The sequence below is a fragment of the Mustela lutreola genome, chromosome 11 (assembly GCF_030435805.1).
Source record: "Mustela lutreola isolate mMusLut2 chromosome 11, mMusLut2.pri, whole genome shotgun sequence".
In the NCBI taxonomy this organism is placed as follows: domain Eukaryota; kingdom Metazoa; phylum Chordata; class Mammalia; order Carnivora; family Mustelidae; genus Mustela; species Mustela lutreola.
The window spans coordinates 59,212,028-59,226,544 of record NC_081300.1 but is presented as its reverse complement, the minus strand read 5'-3'; the positions used below and the strand labels follow the sequence as shown (position 1 = coordinate 59,226,544).

Sequence of the window (14,517 nt, the reverse complement as noted above, 5' to 3'; positions counted from 1 at the left end):
TCCCTTTCGTGTCATTGCAAATATAAGTTCTTGTGATGTGTGTTTGTTTATTTGTTTTTTGGTTTTGTTTTTAACTTTTATGCTAAGAATTTGCATGACTCACCAAAGCATCACTGCCCCTCATTCTGGGACATAACTGCTCAGTCCCAGGACGGCATTCTCTGAAACTAACCGCTCTTCAGTTTTTGTCTGTTAGGAGTTTCTTAAAAATCCTTACTATAAACATTGTCCTCCATTTTGTAAGTATTTTGCACTTTTAATTTTTAAATAAATAAGCATGCTTCCTCCTTGATTGAGAGCTCATGTAGGTAGTCCTCATGGGGGGAAATGTGTCAGGAAAGATACCTGCAATAGAAAAAAAAATATGCCATCAGTAGTCCATTTTCATTGGTAATAATAATTCTGTAAAAGTTAGAATATATTTTGCCATTGGTTTTAGACAAGAATACTATGATGCAGTAGAATAGATCAACTTTGTAGACAGTAACTTGTATTGCTTTGGGCTTGAGTTGTCTCATTAGATCCTACCATAAAAGCATAATAATTCAGAAATGAAATTATGTATATACGGTCCAAAAGTTCTTTCTGGAATTGCCTTTTAGAATGGCCCACGGAGGCGCAGAAACATCAGAAATGAAATTATGTATATACGGTCCAAAAGTTCTTTCTGGAATTGCCTTTTAGAATGGCCCACGGAGGCGCAGAAACATCAGCTATATTATGTTCATCCTGACACCAAAATAACCCAGTCCAAGACAGATTCCAATTTTGACTGTACATAGTGGTAAATCAGAGGGGTGTTAACTTATTTTTGTTGGCACCTGTATATCTTAATACAGTGCTGCAGTATGCTGGAGCCTGGCATTGATGGGTATGCCTTGGCCGTTTAAGGTGTCCCCTGGCAGGCCCATGCTATTCTACTCCACTTGGTTGAGCCTTGAAGGTCCCAGGACTTGCTGAATCCCTTCCGGGCCAGACCTGATCCAAAACCATAAAAACCATGTTTGTAATTGGTTAAAGTCCAATTGGAAGTTAGACTTGATGTGGGGTTGGCTCTATTGCTCTGAAAACTGTCTAGGGTGATCAATTTCATGACCTTCCTACGAGGCTGTTTAATGGAGGTAAGTCCAAAAAAAAAAAAAAATAAAAAATCCAGTTTGTCTTGACATTCTAAGAGCTTTCTATGTGGCATCCATACTGAAGGCCAAGGTCCTGGGAACATTAAACACATGAGTGGGCACCAAGGGCTCACACAAATGTCCTTCAGTCTTGGGATGTCACAAAGGGCTCTGCCAAGGTCTAGTCATCCATCCATCCATCTGTCCATTCATACCTCCATCCACTCACTTATTGACATGTCTACACTGGTGTCTATGATAAGAAAAATGAGTGCAATCTGTATATTTGAGAATCTCAGTGTTTGTGGACCCTAGATGCTCACGATATGTCGTTCAAATAACAGTACAATTTCGTAGTCTAATACACTATGGCTCTACATCCGCCAGATTCCACAACTCCAGAACATCTTTACACTTCTCCCCTTTGGTGGGCTGGGATGGACAATAAAAACAGGCATGCCATGAATTTCCCTGGTGTGGCTGCTGTACTTTCATTTCCAAAGTCTCCAGCAGGGACTTGACAGAGAAAGTGAGGAGACCAAGGACTAAAGAAGGAGAGGTGCAAGAGAGATGGACAGGTCGCCAGAAACAGAAGATGAAGCTATGTAGGGAAGCTTAGAGAGAATGAATCCCCCCCGGGGGAACAGGTAGAAGAAAATAAATTGAAGTCTTTGGTGGGGGTGGGGGGGAAGTGGCGAGAGCAGGAGTACACCCAGGGTTGAAGCCAACAGTACAAAAGGGAGAAGGGCTAAGGGTCCACAGCACTGGGGAGAAGAAAATAGGGGTGTTTGCATGTGCCAGGCAAGGATGGCTGGGAGCTGGAGAAAAGGTGAAGCTTCAGTCAAATGTGATAAGCACCAGTAAGAAGAAGGCAAAGGATGGGAAAATAGAGAGAAGGAACAGATGTTCAACAAGATCGCCACTTTTTTCTATAAAGAATGCTGTTGTTTAATTTAGCCGATGTTTTATGGTTCCTATCCTCCCCCTTATGGGTAGGGGTGGACCTGTTGTGTGGAACTGAGAGTAGAGTACCTTCCCACCAACACCCACAGACCCAGGCTGGCAAGGCTTCCTGTTTCCATGGGCACCTCCTTTAATAGAATGCTAGGTGGGCTTATGCTAACTCTGTCTTGATTTGGAAATAAACACCAGAACCCCTGGCTGTGAGTCCTGACCCAATTCAGACAACCTCTGTGCATAGGTGGGTTTAGCAACTGAGGAGTCATGTCATGGGACTCGCTCAGGTTTTCAACGATGATGTGTGATCCCTGTCGGCTTTTGCATTTAAGAGCCTGCGGTCTGTAGGCTCTGCGGACCAGACTGGGATATCCTGAAGGAATAAAGCAGGTGAAATGCAGCCTTAGGGTGGGGTGGGGAGATGGGGTATTTAATTTTCTCTTAATGTTTTTATCGGGGAGTGCTGAGAAGGTGTCTTGAGAGTCCGGAGGATACTAAGACCGGGTGTGTGCCGTCCTTCTCTCTGGACAGCGAGCCCACGCAGTGCACCATGTTGTACTCGCGCCAGGGGACCACAGAGACCATCGCAGAGGTGGAGGCCGAGCAGGATGACGAGGCGGCAGCCGGAGACGCTGACCAGAGCGGGGAGGCCACAGCAGACATGGGGCCGGAGGAGGCCTCTGAGGTGTCGGAGGCCTCAGAAGTCGGCCTCACCCCGGATGCCGAGCTGCCGCAGTACTCCACCGAAGACGGGGATGTGGAGGCCCCGCCGTCCTACAGCAAGGCGGTCAGCTTCGAGCGCCTGTCCTTCGGCTCGCGGGATGACTCTGCAGGCCAGAGCCACATGGCCGTGAGCCCCGACGACAGCCGCTCGGACAGGCTGGAGTCCAGCATCTTACCACCCCTGACTCATGAGCTGACGGCCAGCGAGCTGCTGCTGAACAAGTAAGAGCCTGCGAGGGCTTCCCTGTCTGCTGTGCTTGGAGACAGAGAAACTCTCACGGAAAACCGTCCACCTAGAGGATCAAGCATAGAGACCCGGGGTTGGGCGCTTCCATCATAGAACGATAGAACTAGCAAAGGCTGCCCAGAGTAGACACTTGTGCACACATTTCTTTCTATAATAGGCTATTAGGTTGACTCCACTGGAAATCTGGGGAATGTAGGAAGGCGTGTCGTTGGGAAGGGATCATACAAGGTGGAAATCAGTAATTTGGAGACATGAAGACCCATGTCGTATGATGTTGTTCATTTTAACAGGATGTTCCATGATGATGAGCTTGAAGAGTCTGAGAAGTTCTATGTTGGCCAGCCCCGCTTCTTGCTGTTGTTTTACGCCATGTACAACACTCTAGTGGCACGCTCAGAAATGGTGTGCTACTTTGTGATCATACTCAACCACATGGTCTCTGCCTCCATGATCACCCTTGTGCTCCCCATTCTGATCTTCCTCTGGGCCATGCTGTCTGTTCCCAGACCCAGTAGACGATTCTGGATGATGGCCATTGTCTACACAGAGGTAAGCTTGGGGTAAAACCTTCCTGGAAATCACTTTTGGCACTCACTCTAGACTGCTCTGCCCTGTCTCCAGGACAGTTTAAATAGGACTTTCAGCTAGATGGATGCTCTTAGATAGGCACTCAATTATTACTCACAGCGGTTTAATGCTAGCAATTGTGTATCTTTTCACATTATACACCTCACACAAGATAAGTGCTACTGTCATTCCACTTAACAGAGAAGGAAACAGCTTTAGTGTGACTATATAATTCACCAGAGTTACCCAGCTGGCAAACGGTGGGGTAGGCTTTTGAAATCTGCTCATGCATCCTGTGATATTAGCCACAGAGATCATGTGTTATGCAGAATTAAGTGTGGTGCCTGGTGCTGGTGGATGTCCAGTGAATGGACACTGAATTATACAATACAGTAATCATTGTGAATATAGTTTGGTACAACAGGTATATTTCCCATTTTTAAGCCTAAAAGCCAGTGTCCACACACCTAAACACAACGCCATATAAGTACCTACCTAAAAATCTGAATGACAAAAGGGTAAGATACCTTATTTCCATCAAATATAAAGGGACAGGAGACAAGGCTTCCCAATTGTCTAAACCTGCTTTTCAGTCCTTCCTCCATTAAATATATACAAGATCACAAATTCCCATAATAACAATAAAACTGGGAATAAAATGGGAGACTTGATAGACTTTGTGCCTTGGGTTATTGTAGTTCTTTGTGTTCTGGAGTCTATGAATAAGACTGATTTTCTTACGTGGCTCATAAGGGAAAGTTTTTGCTAACGATGATACTATGATTGCTTCTTAAAGGAAAGAACTCAAGGTGGATGTACATTTAGATTCTAGAAATTGTGTTGGTTTATAGGTAGTTCAATAAAATGAAACAAAGTTATTTGTCAAATCATCTCAAAAGCAACAGTTTAAACTATCATGTATCTCTTTTCCATAATAATTATTTAAATACATTTAAATGCTTATAAAAATAAAAGATGTAAAACCAAATTTGTGTCTATTATTTTAAGTAGGCTATCCATCACACTCTTGTCAAAATAATCGCTTTTAAGTATTACTTCCACTACATCACTTTGTGATGTGGGACGTAAATGACTCCCCTTTGGGGAGTGGGTCTGTTCTCTCTAACACCTCTGAGTGAGGGAGTTTCTAACCTAGAAGTGGAAGAAGAGCAGGTACTAAGAACTTAGAAAAGGGAACAAGAGCTAATTATATGTAGCTTTCATCATAAAATAAAATCTTCTTTATTAAGTTAAACTGGGTTCTCCATTTTCTCCATCACACCGAGGAGTGAGGAAGTGGAAAATTAACTTGGTGTTAATTCACTCTACAACTTAGACTATGTGCCAAAACCCTAGAACTGTGCTAGGCATGAGAAAAAGAAAATAAATTCTTTTTTTTTTTAAGTTGTTTTCTGTTTCTCAATGGCTCACAGACCAATGTGGCAAAATATGTTGTAAACAAATAACTGCCCTATAATATGACACAAAACTGCATTAGAGTATACAAAAAACGATGGATACTGTGCCTCTTGCAGCTTAATGGGTACAGGGAGGAGGCTATCATGGCCATTTATCAGCAGAAGGCATCTTAGACCTGAGTCTTAAGGGATGAATGTAAGGTCACCAAAGGATGGAAAGCAAAGGGAGGTGCAAGTCATTGGGAATAACCCATGCAAAGAAACAAAGGCATCAGATATTCTGTCATGTGCCAGGAATGACAGCTGGATATGAGGGCTGGTAAGCAGGCTGTGAGTGAACAGCACAGTAGCAGGATCTCAGGAATGTCAACACAGTTTATGCTCAGGACTTTCTCCTCTTGGTATGGAAATATTTGGACAGAGGCATGACTCAGACATGCTTATCTTTAGCAAGGTTTTACACAAAATGAAAGTGAAGGCATGGAGACCAGCTAGGAATCTGTCTTAACTGTCTGGGTGAGAGGTCATAGGATGTGAACTTACCCAACGGCGATGAGGCTAAATGAGTGGGTAAATGAGAAGTTTTAGTAAATGACTAAGAGTTTGGGGTGTGAGTGAGAATGGGAAAGGCGATGTGATCTTCAGACTTCTGCTCTGGCATCCGGGATATGGCTGTGCCGCTCAGCATGATAAGGAGCATAGGACTGTTTTTTGCAGAAGCTTGACCGTAAGAAGGAGAGAGACAGGAGAAGAGGTAAAACTAAACTCTAGGTCAAAAGAGGACTTTTAAAATATTTTTATTGATGAATTGCATATATTGCACTTAACCTCAGCTGACACAAATGTTAGCGGTATGCTTAAATGAGGCACATCAGTTTTCTCATGTGTCTTTATCGCAAACAGCCTCGCTACATTTATACCCTGAACTAGTCACCATAACTGGCAAGTCTTTGTTTTATTTACTTTTATTTCTTCTTGAGGAGAACTTCCAGAGATCAATAAAATGGTGAGAAGAAAGAGGTCAGAGGAAAGTGAAAATCGGCCTCAGAACTACCTGAGATGCTCAGACGGACAACAAATGAAAGCAATACATAAAATATAAACTTCTTTTTGTTCAAGCTTTTCCTCATTACCATTTTTAATAACTGAATAATCATATAAATATCTCATTCAATCAGTATAAATTAGCCAACTCTTCAAAAGTAAAGTCATTTAAGTAGGTGTCATGGGTAACCTGATGGGGCCTCGTGTATGTGCAATGAGAGGCACTAGTGAGAGTAAAATACTACTGTGGGTCTAAAGTCCATGTGAGAATGATAATGTTATTATTCCACATAATTTGTTCATTCTTATCATCAAAACTAAGAAATGATATTTTAATTTTTTATATCACTGTTTTTCATATATAACCATTTTTAAAAAGGAGTAAATTTTTTTTTTTTCATTTCCATCATCTGTGTGTAGGTGGCAATTGTGGTCAAGTATTTTTTCCAATTTGGGTTCTTTCCCTGGAACAAGAATGTGGAATTGAACAAAGATAAACCTTACCACCCACCTAATATCATAGGAGTGGAAAAGAAAGAAGGTTATGTCCTTTATGATCTCATCCAGCTCCTGGCTCTTTTCTTCCATCGGTCAATTTTGAAGGTACGGCCCATGAACACCTGACCAGCACATGTTGATAACTGCAGCCACCTGTGATATTCCTGGAGAACCTGAACATTAGGATTGGTCATGAGGCCAGAGGGCGAATGAGTGCATCTACTTGTATGCTCTTTTTTTAACAGTTGTATTTTTTTTCTTTTTTTAACAGTTGTATTCATTTAGTGGACATTTTCTCTAACGCGATGTGCTCAGTAACAGAACTTGTTATAAATTTGGGAGAAAATTCCCCTATATTTCTACTTGTGTTATGAACATATCCTACTTAATCCATATTTGTGGGAATTGCTTGGATGGTGTGAAAAATCTTCATGCCTAATACACTAAATTCTGCTCCTTGTTTAAGCCAGAACACAAGAGAGCTACAGTTTAGGAAGTGTCATATTGCCTCTCAAGTCCAACTTCTGCCTACCTTCTTTTAGTAGAATTGCTTTTGTTTGTTACTTCTTGCCATGAAACTATTAGCTTCAGTGAGAGACCATACATTTAATGGTTGAGTGAAGCCCAGAGCTGGGCTTCTTGTAAGCTTATTGAGAAAGCCATTTGTTACACTACTCTGGGAAGACCTATCTACAGGATGGCCTGTCTCAGAGTCAGCAACTCTTGTCATCCCCCTGAAAAGACCATGTGGGTCTTTCTTCTTGTACACTGTGAACTATAAGCTAAGCTTTCAAATATACTGCTTAACTCTAAAAATTAGAAATTGCTGCATAATATACATTTTATGTATAAATGTGCCAATTGTCACTACTTTACTTCCACCTCTTATTTTAACCTCGTCTCTTTTTACAAAATAATCCAATTTCATTTTATCAAGTAGTGTCTTTATTCATTTCTGTTTATTAAAGATTTTGTTTAGTTATTTTACAGGGAGAGATACAGCGAGAGAAGGAACACAGCAAGGGAGCAGGAGAGGGAGAAGCAGGCTTCCTGCTGAGGAGGGAGCCCAATGCTGGGTTTGATCCCAGGACCCTGAGCCAAAGGCAGACGCTTAACAACTGAACCACCCAGGCGCCCTATAGTTCTTTTTTAGAACAAGCTGACATAAGTTAACATACACACACACGCACACGCACACATGCAGACATATGTAACAGTGTGTTTGACTTCTGTCTTACTCAGTATGCTATTTCAAACTGGGCTTTCTCTGCATATTGCTTGATCAGGATCTTAACTCTGTCTTCACCATTTTGCAAAATGTGCTGGTCCCTAACCTTCCACTCAGGGGGAGCCTTACCTGGGTCAAGGAGAGTGGTGGGTTTGCAAAGGTATATTATCCAAGGAAACCAGTTAACCAGTATTGAATTTGCCTAAAATTTCCAGTTCTTCTGATAAATTAGCTGAAATCATACAGTTTACTAATTCTTGTTCTGACTATATTAACAAATATAGTAACATCATTATTTTAGTTCTAGAAATTGAAGTTTAAATTTCTGCATTTAAGACATGGTGGCATTATGTTGTATGTCAATTATACCTCAATTTAAAAAAAAAAAAAGACATGACCGTATAAATCTTGTCATTTCAGAACTCCCTTGCAACTTGTTAAATCCTTTTGTGCAACATTTTAAAAATTTGTGGGAGCACCTGAGTGGCTCAGTTGGTTGAGCATCCAACTCTTGATTTGAGCTCAGGTCATGATCTCAAGGTCGTGAGATTGAGTCCTGTATCTGGCTCTGAGTGGAACATGTAGCCTGCTAAAGAGTCTGTCCCTCTCCCTCTACCCCTCCCAGGCTGCTCACTCTCTCTCTAAAAAAAAATTTTTAAAGTTAAAAATTTAAAAAATTAAAAATTTTTATAAATCTTTGGACATTTGGGATGCCTTTTTACTAATATTTAAATGGTTTAACAGTTATAATTGTATATTTAAAGCATACAATAAGCAAAATGTTGGTGTTTCATATTGATATACTTACTCTGATTTCTTCTTAGAATATTTCATATTTATGATGAATGTATTTGAGGTACTATAATGCTAAAATTTTGGCTAATGAAATGAAAAATAGTTTTTGGAATGACAAATCTTTTCATAAGAAGACAAAACTACCCTACAGCTTTGCAAACCTATTAAACAATGCTATGGAAACCAAACAACTCCAACCATATGGAAATTTCAAAAGCAGTTAAAACTATCCTATTTGGTATGAGTTTCTAGACATTTTATAAATAATTGGAAGAGTTCACTAACAAATATGCTACTATGAAAGTAGTAAAAGAATCTAAGTATGTTCAAATGTTGGCAAAAGAAGAAGCAACTTTTAAAATGATTTAAAAGAAATTAATAGAAGTTGAAAATTCCCATTATTAAAATCTAGAATGTTTGCTATGTTTATAAGAATAGCATCCATTGAATAACTTTTAGAAATAATGTATTTATATACATTTAAGAAGTCTGTAAATTAGATGACTTTTTCTCTTAATGAATTGATCATTTTCCAAGTTATTTTTTGACCAACTGAATTTTGGCAAATTGGCCTGGAGCTCTTGTCCTCTATAGCCTGTGTCAGAGGGAGGACTGGGCAAGGTCTTAGGGAATAAATGCATAGCTTGACAGTTTGGGAACCCAGAAGACAGTGGGCTCACTGGGTGGCTTTGAGCTGAAGCAGGAAGTTCATTGGAAGGGGAATTTTCTATCCAGGTAGCATCTTGCACCAGCAAGGTCCCTGGTTTTTCTCAGCCTCTTCTGCTGTCCTTCCTCCTATCTGTCCTACCAGGTCCCTTTGCTTATTCTTTGAAGCAGAATCCAGACTCTGCAGAGTGCATCATAATCCCTGTCTAATATGAGGACCAATATTTTTGGGGTAAAGCATTTGCAGTACTGTTCCTGACTCAGCCATGTGTGATCCAGGGGTTCACATCTTACTGTGTATGTTGACGGAGGGAGCATCATTATTCAAGTATAGATACTTGGTGAACATGGGGCCATGGGAGTAAATTCGCCCACTGATATTTAAAATGCTACTTGTAAGCACAGAGAAGGATGCTCTAGAAAGTGCTTTCACTCAGGAACATGTCAAGTGATTCTAATTTCACCTTTACTCCATCTGCCAAACATTATCTACCTCCATGTCAGTTCATGAGCCATGCTCTTATGATCTACACTCTCTCATTCCCCTTTACTGCGACCATCATAAACATCGAGATAAAAAGCTTTCTTAGAATCCATTGGTTTTCTCATCTTTTCTCCACTTTACTGCAGTATGAATGACAAAAAAATTATAGTATATTTAAAGTGTACCCCACAATGATGTGATTTACGAAACACTGTAAAAGGATCCTTTCCATGGAATCCCATCACCTCCCATATGTATCTATGTTCTTTGGTCTTTTCCTTTATTTATGTATTTATGTATTTATTTAAAGATTTATTTATTTATTTGACAGACAGAGATCACAAGTAGGCAGAGAGGCAGGCAGGGAGAGAAGAAGGGAAGCAGGCTCCCCACCAAGCAGAGATCCCGATGTGGGGCTCGATCCCAGGACTCTGGGACCATGACCTGAGCCGCAGGCAGAGGCTTTAACCCACTGAGCCACCCAGGTGCCTCTCTTTATTTATTTATTTGGTGAGAACATTTAAATTCTAACTCAGCACATGTCAGCTATATAATACAGTGTCACCAACTACAGTCACCATATCTCACGTCTGGCTTTCTGATCATGGGGGATGAAATACTGTAGGGAAGAATGTAGCTCCCTCCCTTGGAACGCTCCCCTGAGTTGTCCCTTATGCTTTCTCAGTGCCATGGCTTGTGGGATGAAGATGACATCACCGACAGTGGCACGGACAAGGAAGAGTCAGATGATGAGCTCTCCCTTAGTCGTGGCAGGAGAGCCTCCTCCGATTCTCTGAAATCCATCAACCTGGCTGCGTCGGCAGAGTCGGTACACGTATCCTTTCCAGAGCAGCCTTCTGCCATCCGGAGGAAGCGATCGGGAAGCAGCTCCCAGATATCCCCCAGATCCAGCTTTTCTTCCAATAGGTCCCAAAGAGGTATCTATCACAAGATATCTTTAGGCTAGAGTAACTCCTGAGTTTTCTGGTTCTTCTGGTACTAGCGATCTGGGTCTCTGGTAAAAGGGTTTACTGGGTGCTGTCAAAGAAATATGTTGTGATAAGAGAAGAAAGTACTTTGAAAACAGACAGACCCGAGTTCAGATCCTCTCTCAGCTGTGGGACGGTCACTTCATGCTTCAAAATGTCTGATTCCTTCCCAGGACAAAGACTTCGGGTAGTTGTGCAAAGGTGCCAGGACACTGCCTATGTGGGCACATGCTAATTTTTAAGTCACATCCAGAGAATTCTGCTGGGTGTGACCAGAATACTATAAAGCACAATTCATTTCGAAAATATTTTTACATTTAATCAAGGGAACTTTTAGCAAAACTATCTATTTATACTCTTGTTCCTTTCTTATGAACTAGTGAGTATTACCAGCAGATAGACAGGCCCGATAGTTGCCACTCTTGGAGAAAGTGGGTTTTTGTATATATAGTGCTCCTGCCTGAAGCTTTCCAAACACCTGCATATCCATCTTCGGAATACGCTTTTCAGGCAGACATCGGCAGTCGTCCGATAACCATTTTGCAGTTAGAGAAATCTAGACATGAAAAAGGCCTAGGTCACTGACCCGATCTGGAAACCCCACAACCTGGGGTCCCTTCTTCCAGTCTCTTTCTTCTGGGGATAAAGATCCCATAACAACTTCAGAAAGAGTGAGTGTTGGGTGTAGAAGCCCACAGATGCATTTTACTGGGGAGGCAGAGGTGAAACTGCAGGTTCCAAATCCTTAGTCACTGTTCTTACAGGCACCTGTGTATACCCGCCCTCTAAATCCACTTCACGCCATCCCTCCGCCCTGGGGGTCCCAGGGGTTTCTGTGGTTCTTATGTCAACAAACCCATAGCTCAGAACATCTTGGTTTCTTTGTATTTCTAGGCAGCACAAGCACAAGGAACAGCAGTCAAAAAGGAAGCAGTGTTTTAAGCATCAAGCAGAAGAGCAAAAGGGAACTTTATATGGAAAAGCTTCAAGAACATTTAATCAAAGCAAAAGCATTTACCATAAAGAAGTGAGTGCCTGAACACATTTGCGTGGGGTGTTTTATTTTAGGGCCAGGAAGCTGGTATCAGTTGTTTGATATAAACCAGGACTAAAGGGCAGAGAAGTTACTTCTCATATCACAGATATCATCTGCTTAAGGCAAAAGAAAATGACCAGTTATCCCATTGTTCTTAATGGAGATATTACTGACATATAATATCAGGTTAAGTTCAGGTGTACAACATAATGATTCAATATATGCATATGCTGGGGAATGATCACAACGATAGTCTAGCTAACGTTCATCACCACGTATAGTCACAAATTATTTTTCTTATAATGAGAGTATTTAAGATTAATGTACAGTAGAGGATTAATTAACTGTTGTCACCATGCTGCATATTACAGCTCAGGACTAACTTATTTCATAACTGGAAGGTTGTATGCTTTGACCCCTTTCACCCCTTTGCCCAGTCCCCACTCTGACAACAACCAATTTGTTCTCTGTATTTATGAGTATGGATTTTTTATTTTGATTTTTCTTTAGATCCCATATATTAGTGAGATCATATGTTATCTGATAGTCTCTGACTTGTTCCATGTATAATATATATATTTCAATGTATGCCATTGTGTGTGTGTGTGTGTGTGTGTGTGTGTATACACATTTTTGTTTTCCATTTATCCATCAGTGGACACTTAGGCGGCTTCTCTATCTTGGCTATTGTAAATAATGCTGCACTGAACCTGGGGGGCAGACATCTTTTTGAGTTAGTAGTTTTCGTTTCCTTCAGATAAATACCCAGAAGTGGAACTGCTTTCTCATATGGTAGCTCTGTTTTGAATTTTAGGGGGAGCCTATTGTTTTCTACCATGACTGCCCCAATTTACATTCTTACCAACAGTGCACAAGGGTTCCCTTCTTTCCACATACTCACCAACACCTGTTATTTCTTATCTTTGTGATGATAACCATTCTAACAGGTGTGAGGGGATGTGTTGTTTTTAAAAATCAATTTTCAGTGTGGTTCATTTTTATATCCATTATGTTTATAAGCACAGTTTTCCTATTTGAAGAATAAATGATTTCAGGATTCCTGGTTCAGGATTTCCCAAGCATCATCATGCTAAAGCCCAACCAGACAGACAGGGGTATGATGTCAAAGTTGGAAGGGACTTAGAGAAACACTCTCAACCAAGAGAGTGGAAACTAAGGTCCTATGTCACACAGCTCATCTCCAACAAAATGCTCACCATCCCATGTCCAAGTGCCAGGGACATAGGGCAGCAGATGAGCCACAGGAATGGAAGAGGTTCTGGAAGGATAGCGCTGAATGTGGGCTCCAAGACCAGGTGGGCCATCCAAACTGAACATGGTCTTGAATTGAAGGCAGAGGCTGGACAGAACAAGGTGCAGTCAAAAGCCCAAGGCACCACCTGGGAACAAGGAGGGGCACAGGACCCAAACAGGAGAAGAGCAGGGACTACCTAATGTGTCCCTGGTGTTTGGGTCAGACTCCAGGTCTAAGCACCGCCATATAGCCCCATACAATTCTCACCCCATCCCTGAGTCTCCGGTCTGCTTCTTACCCCAGTTTTCCAGTAGAGGAAATAAAACACAGAGAACTAGGGAGCATGCTTAGGGGCTCCCAGAGAGGGAGTCACTGAATCAGGTGACAAACCCCCCACCTTGAGACCTGAGACCACTGTTATGCTTCAAGCATGAGAAGAGGCCTGTGGTCTCATCAGCAAAGAGGGCTAGAGTGCCTTCCTTGGAAAGAAATTTGTCTATGCTCTCTGTTAGAGCAGGAGGCCCCTGTAGCCAACTCTGCTGAGCCTGAAGAGGGAGGTGTGACCTGCTTAGAAAGAGGGATGCAGAGGAATGGAATGATGGCAGTATCTGGTCATTCTTCCCACCCACCCCTCCTGAAGCAAGTGCTGGGGGTCTCTGTTTTGCAGGACTCTGCAAATATATGTGCCCATCAGACAGTTCTTCTATGACCTCATCCACCCAGACTACAGTGCTGTGACCGACGTGTATGTGCTCATGTTCCTGGCTGACACTGTTGACTTTGTCATCATCGTCTTTGGCTTCTGGGCCTTCGGGGTAGGTTGGGGACAAAGGCCACCACACGTTCAATGAGTAAGAGGGATGCTGTCCTGTGAAATGCCACTCATGGGTGAACCTGTTGTTTCCTTACCAGAAACACTCAGCAGCAGCAGACATCACCTCTTCACTGTCGGAGGACCAGGTTCCTGGGCCGTTTTTGGTGATGGTCCTCATTCAGTTTGGAACCATGGTGGTGGACCGAGCCCTATACCTGAGGAAGACTGTACTGGGAAAGGTCATTTTTCAGGTCATTCTCGTGTTTGGAATTCATTTCTGGATGTTCTTCATCCTGCCCGGTGTGACTGAGAGGTAAGGTGGAAGCTGGAGACGTGCACTCACTATGATGGGTTATCATCCCATAGGCATGGCCACAACAAAATCACCAGGTACAGATGGAGGCATGACAGAACAGCACCATGGGTTGGAAAAGTGAGAGGTCTTCATCAGCATTAAATTCAGTGTGACTCCAAAATGTGAACTGATTCCTTGAAAGCATTTTACTGCATGTCCATATGTATTCATGGAAATAGGATATTCAGAATGAGAGGAGAGATCTGAGTAAACCAGGGTTCTCCCATTGTCATTGTCTCTATACCTTAGTAGACAGAGATGAACGGAGACATGGTCTTACAGGCATTCCTAAAAGGATGAGGATATCAGCCTATGTCATATGA

The 14,517-nt window shown here is 41.9% G+C and overlaps 1 protein-coding gene across 5 annotated transcripts in view; it reads left to right on the top strand.

The window, feature by feature from the left end:
* The window catches only part of PIEZO2 (piezo type mechanosensitive ion channel component 2), a 450,629-nt gene that overhangs the window by 413,720 nt on the left and 22,392 nt on the right, over nt 1-14,517 (top strand). For all 5 annotated transcript variants that reach the window (XR_009345787.1, XM_059139043.1, XM_059139042.1 and 2 more), the window contains 7 exons: nt 2,607-3,020; nt 3,336-3,594; nt 6,495-6,677; nt 10,431-10,683; nt 11,629-11,761; nt 13,693-13,840; nt 13,938-14,152. Coding sequence is in view for 4 of the 5 variants with exons in the window: in XM_059139043.1 (XP_058995026.1) it covers nt 2,607-3,020; nt 3,336-3,594; nt 6,495-6,677; nt 10,431-10,683; nt 11,629-11,761; nt 13,693-13,840; nt 13,938-14,152 (1,605 nt within the window). In the remaining variant the exon portion in view is untranslated. The remainder of the gene's footprint in view (nt 1-2,606; nt 3,021-3,335; nt 3,595-6,494; nt 6,678-10,430; nt 10,684-11,628; nt 11,762-13,692; nt 13,841-13,937; nt 14,153-14,517) is intronic.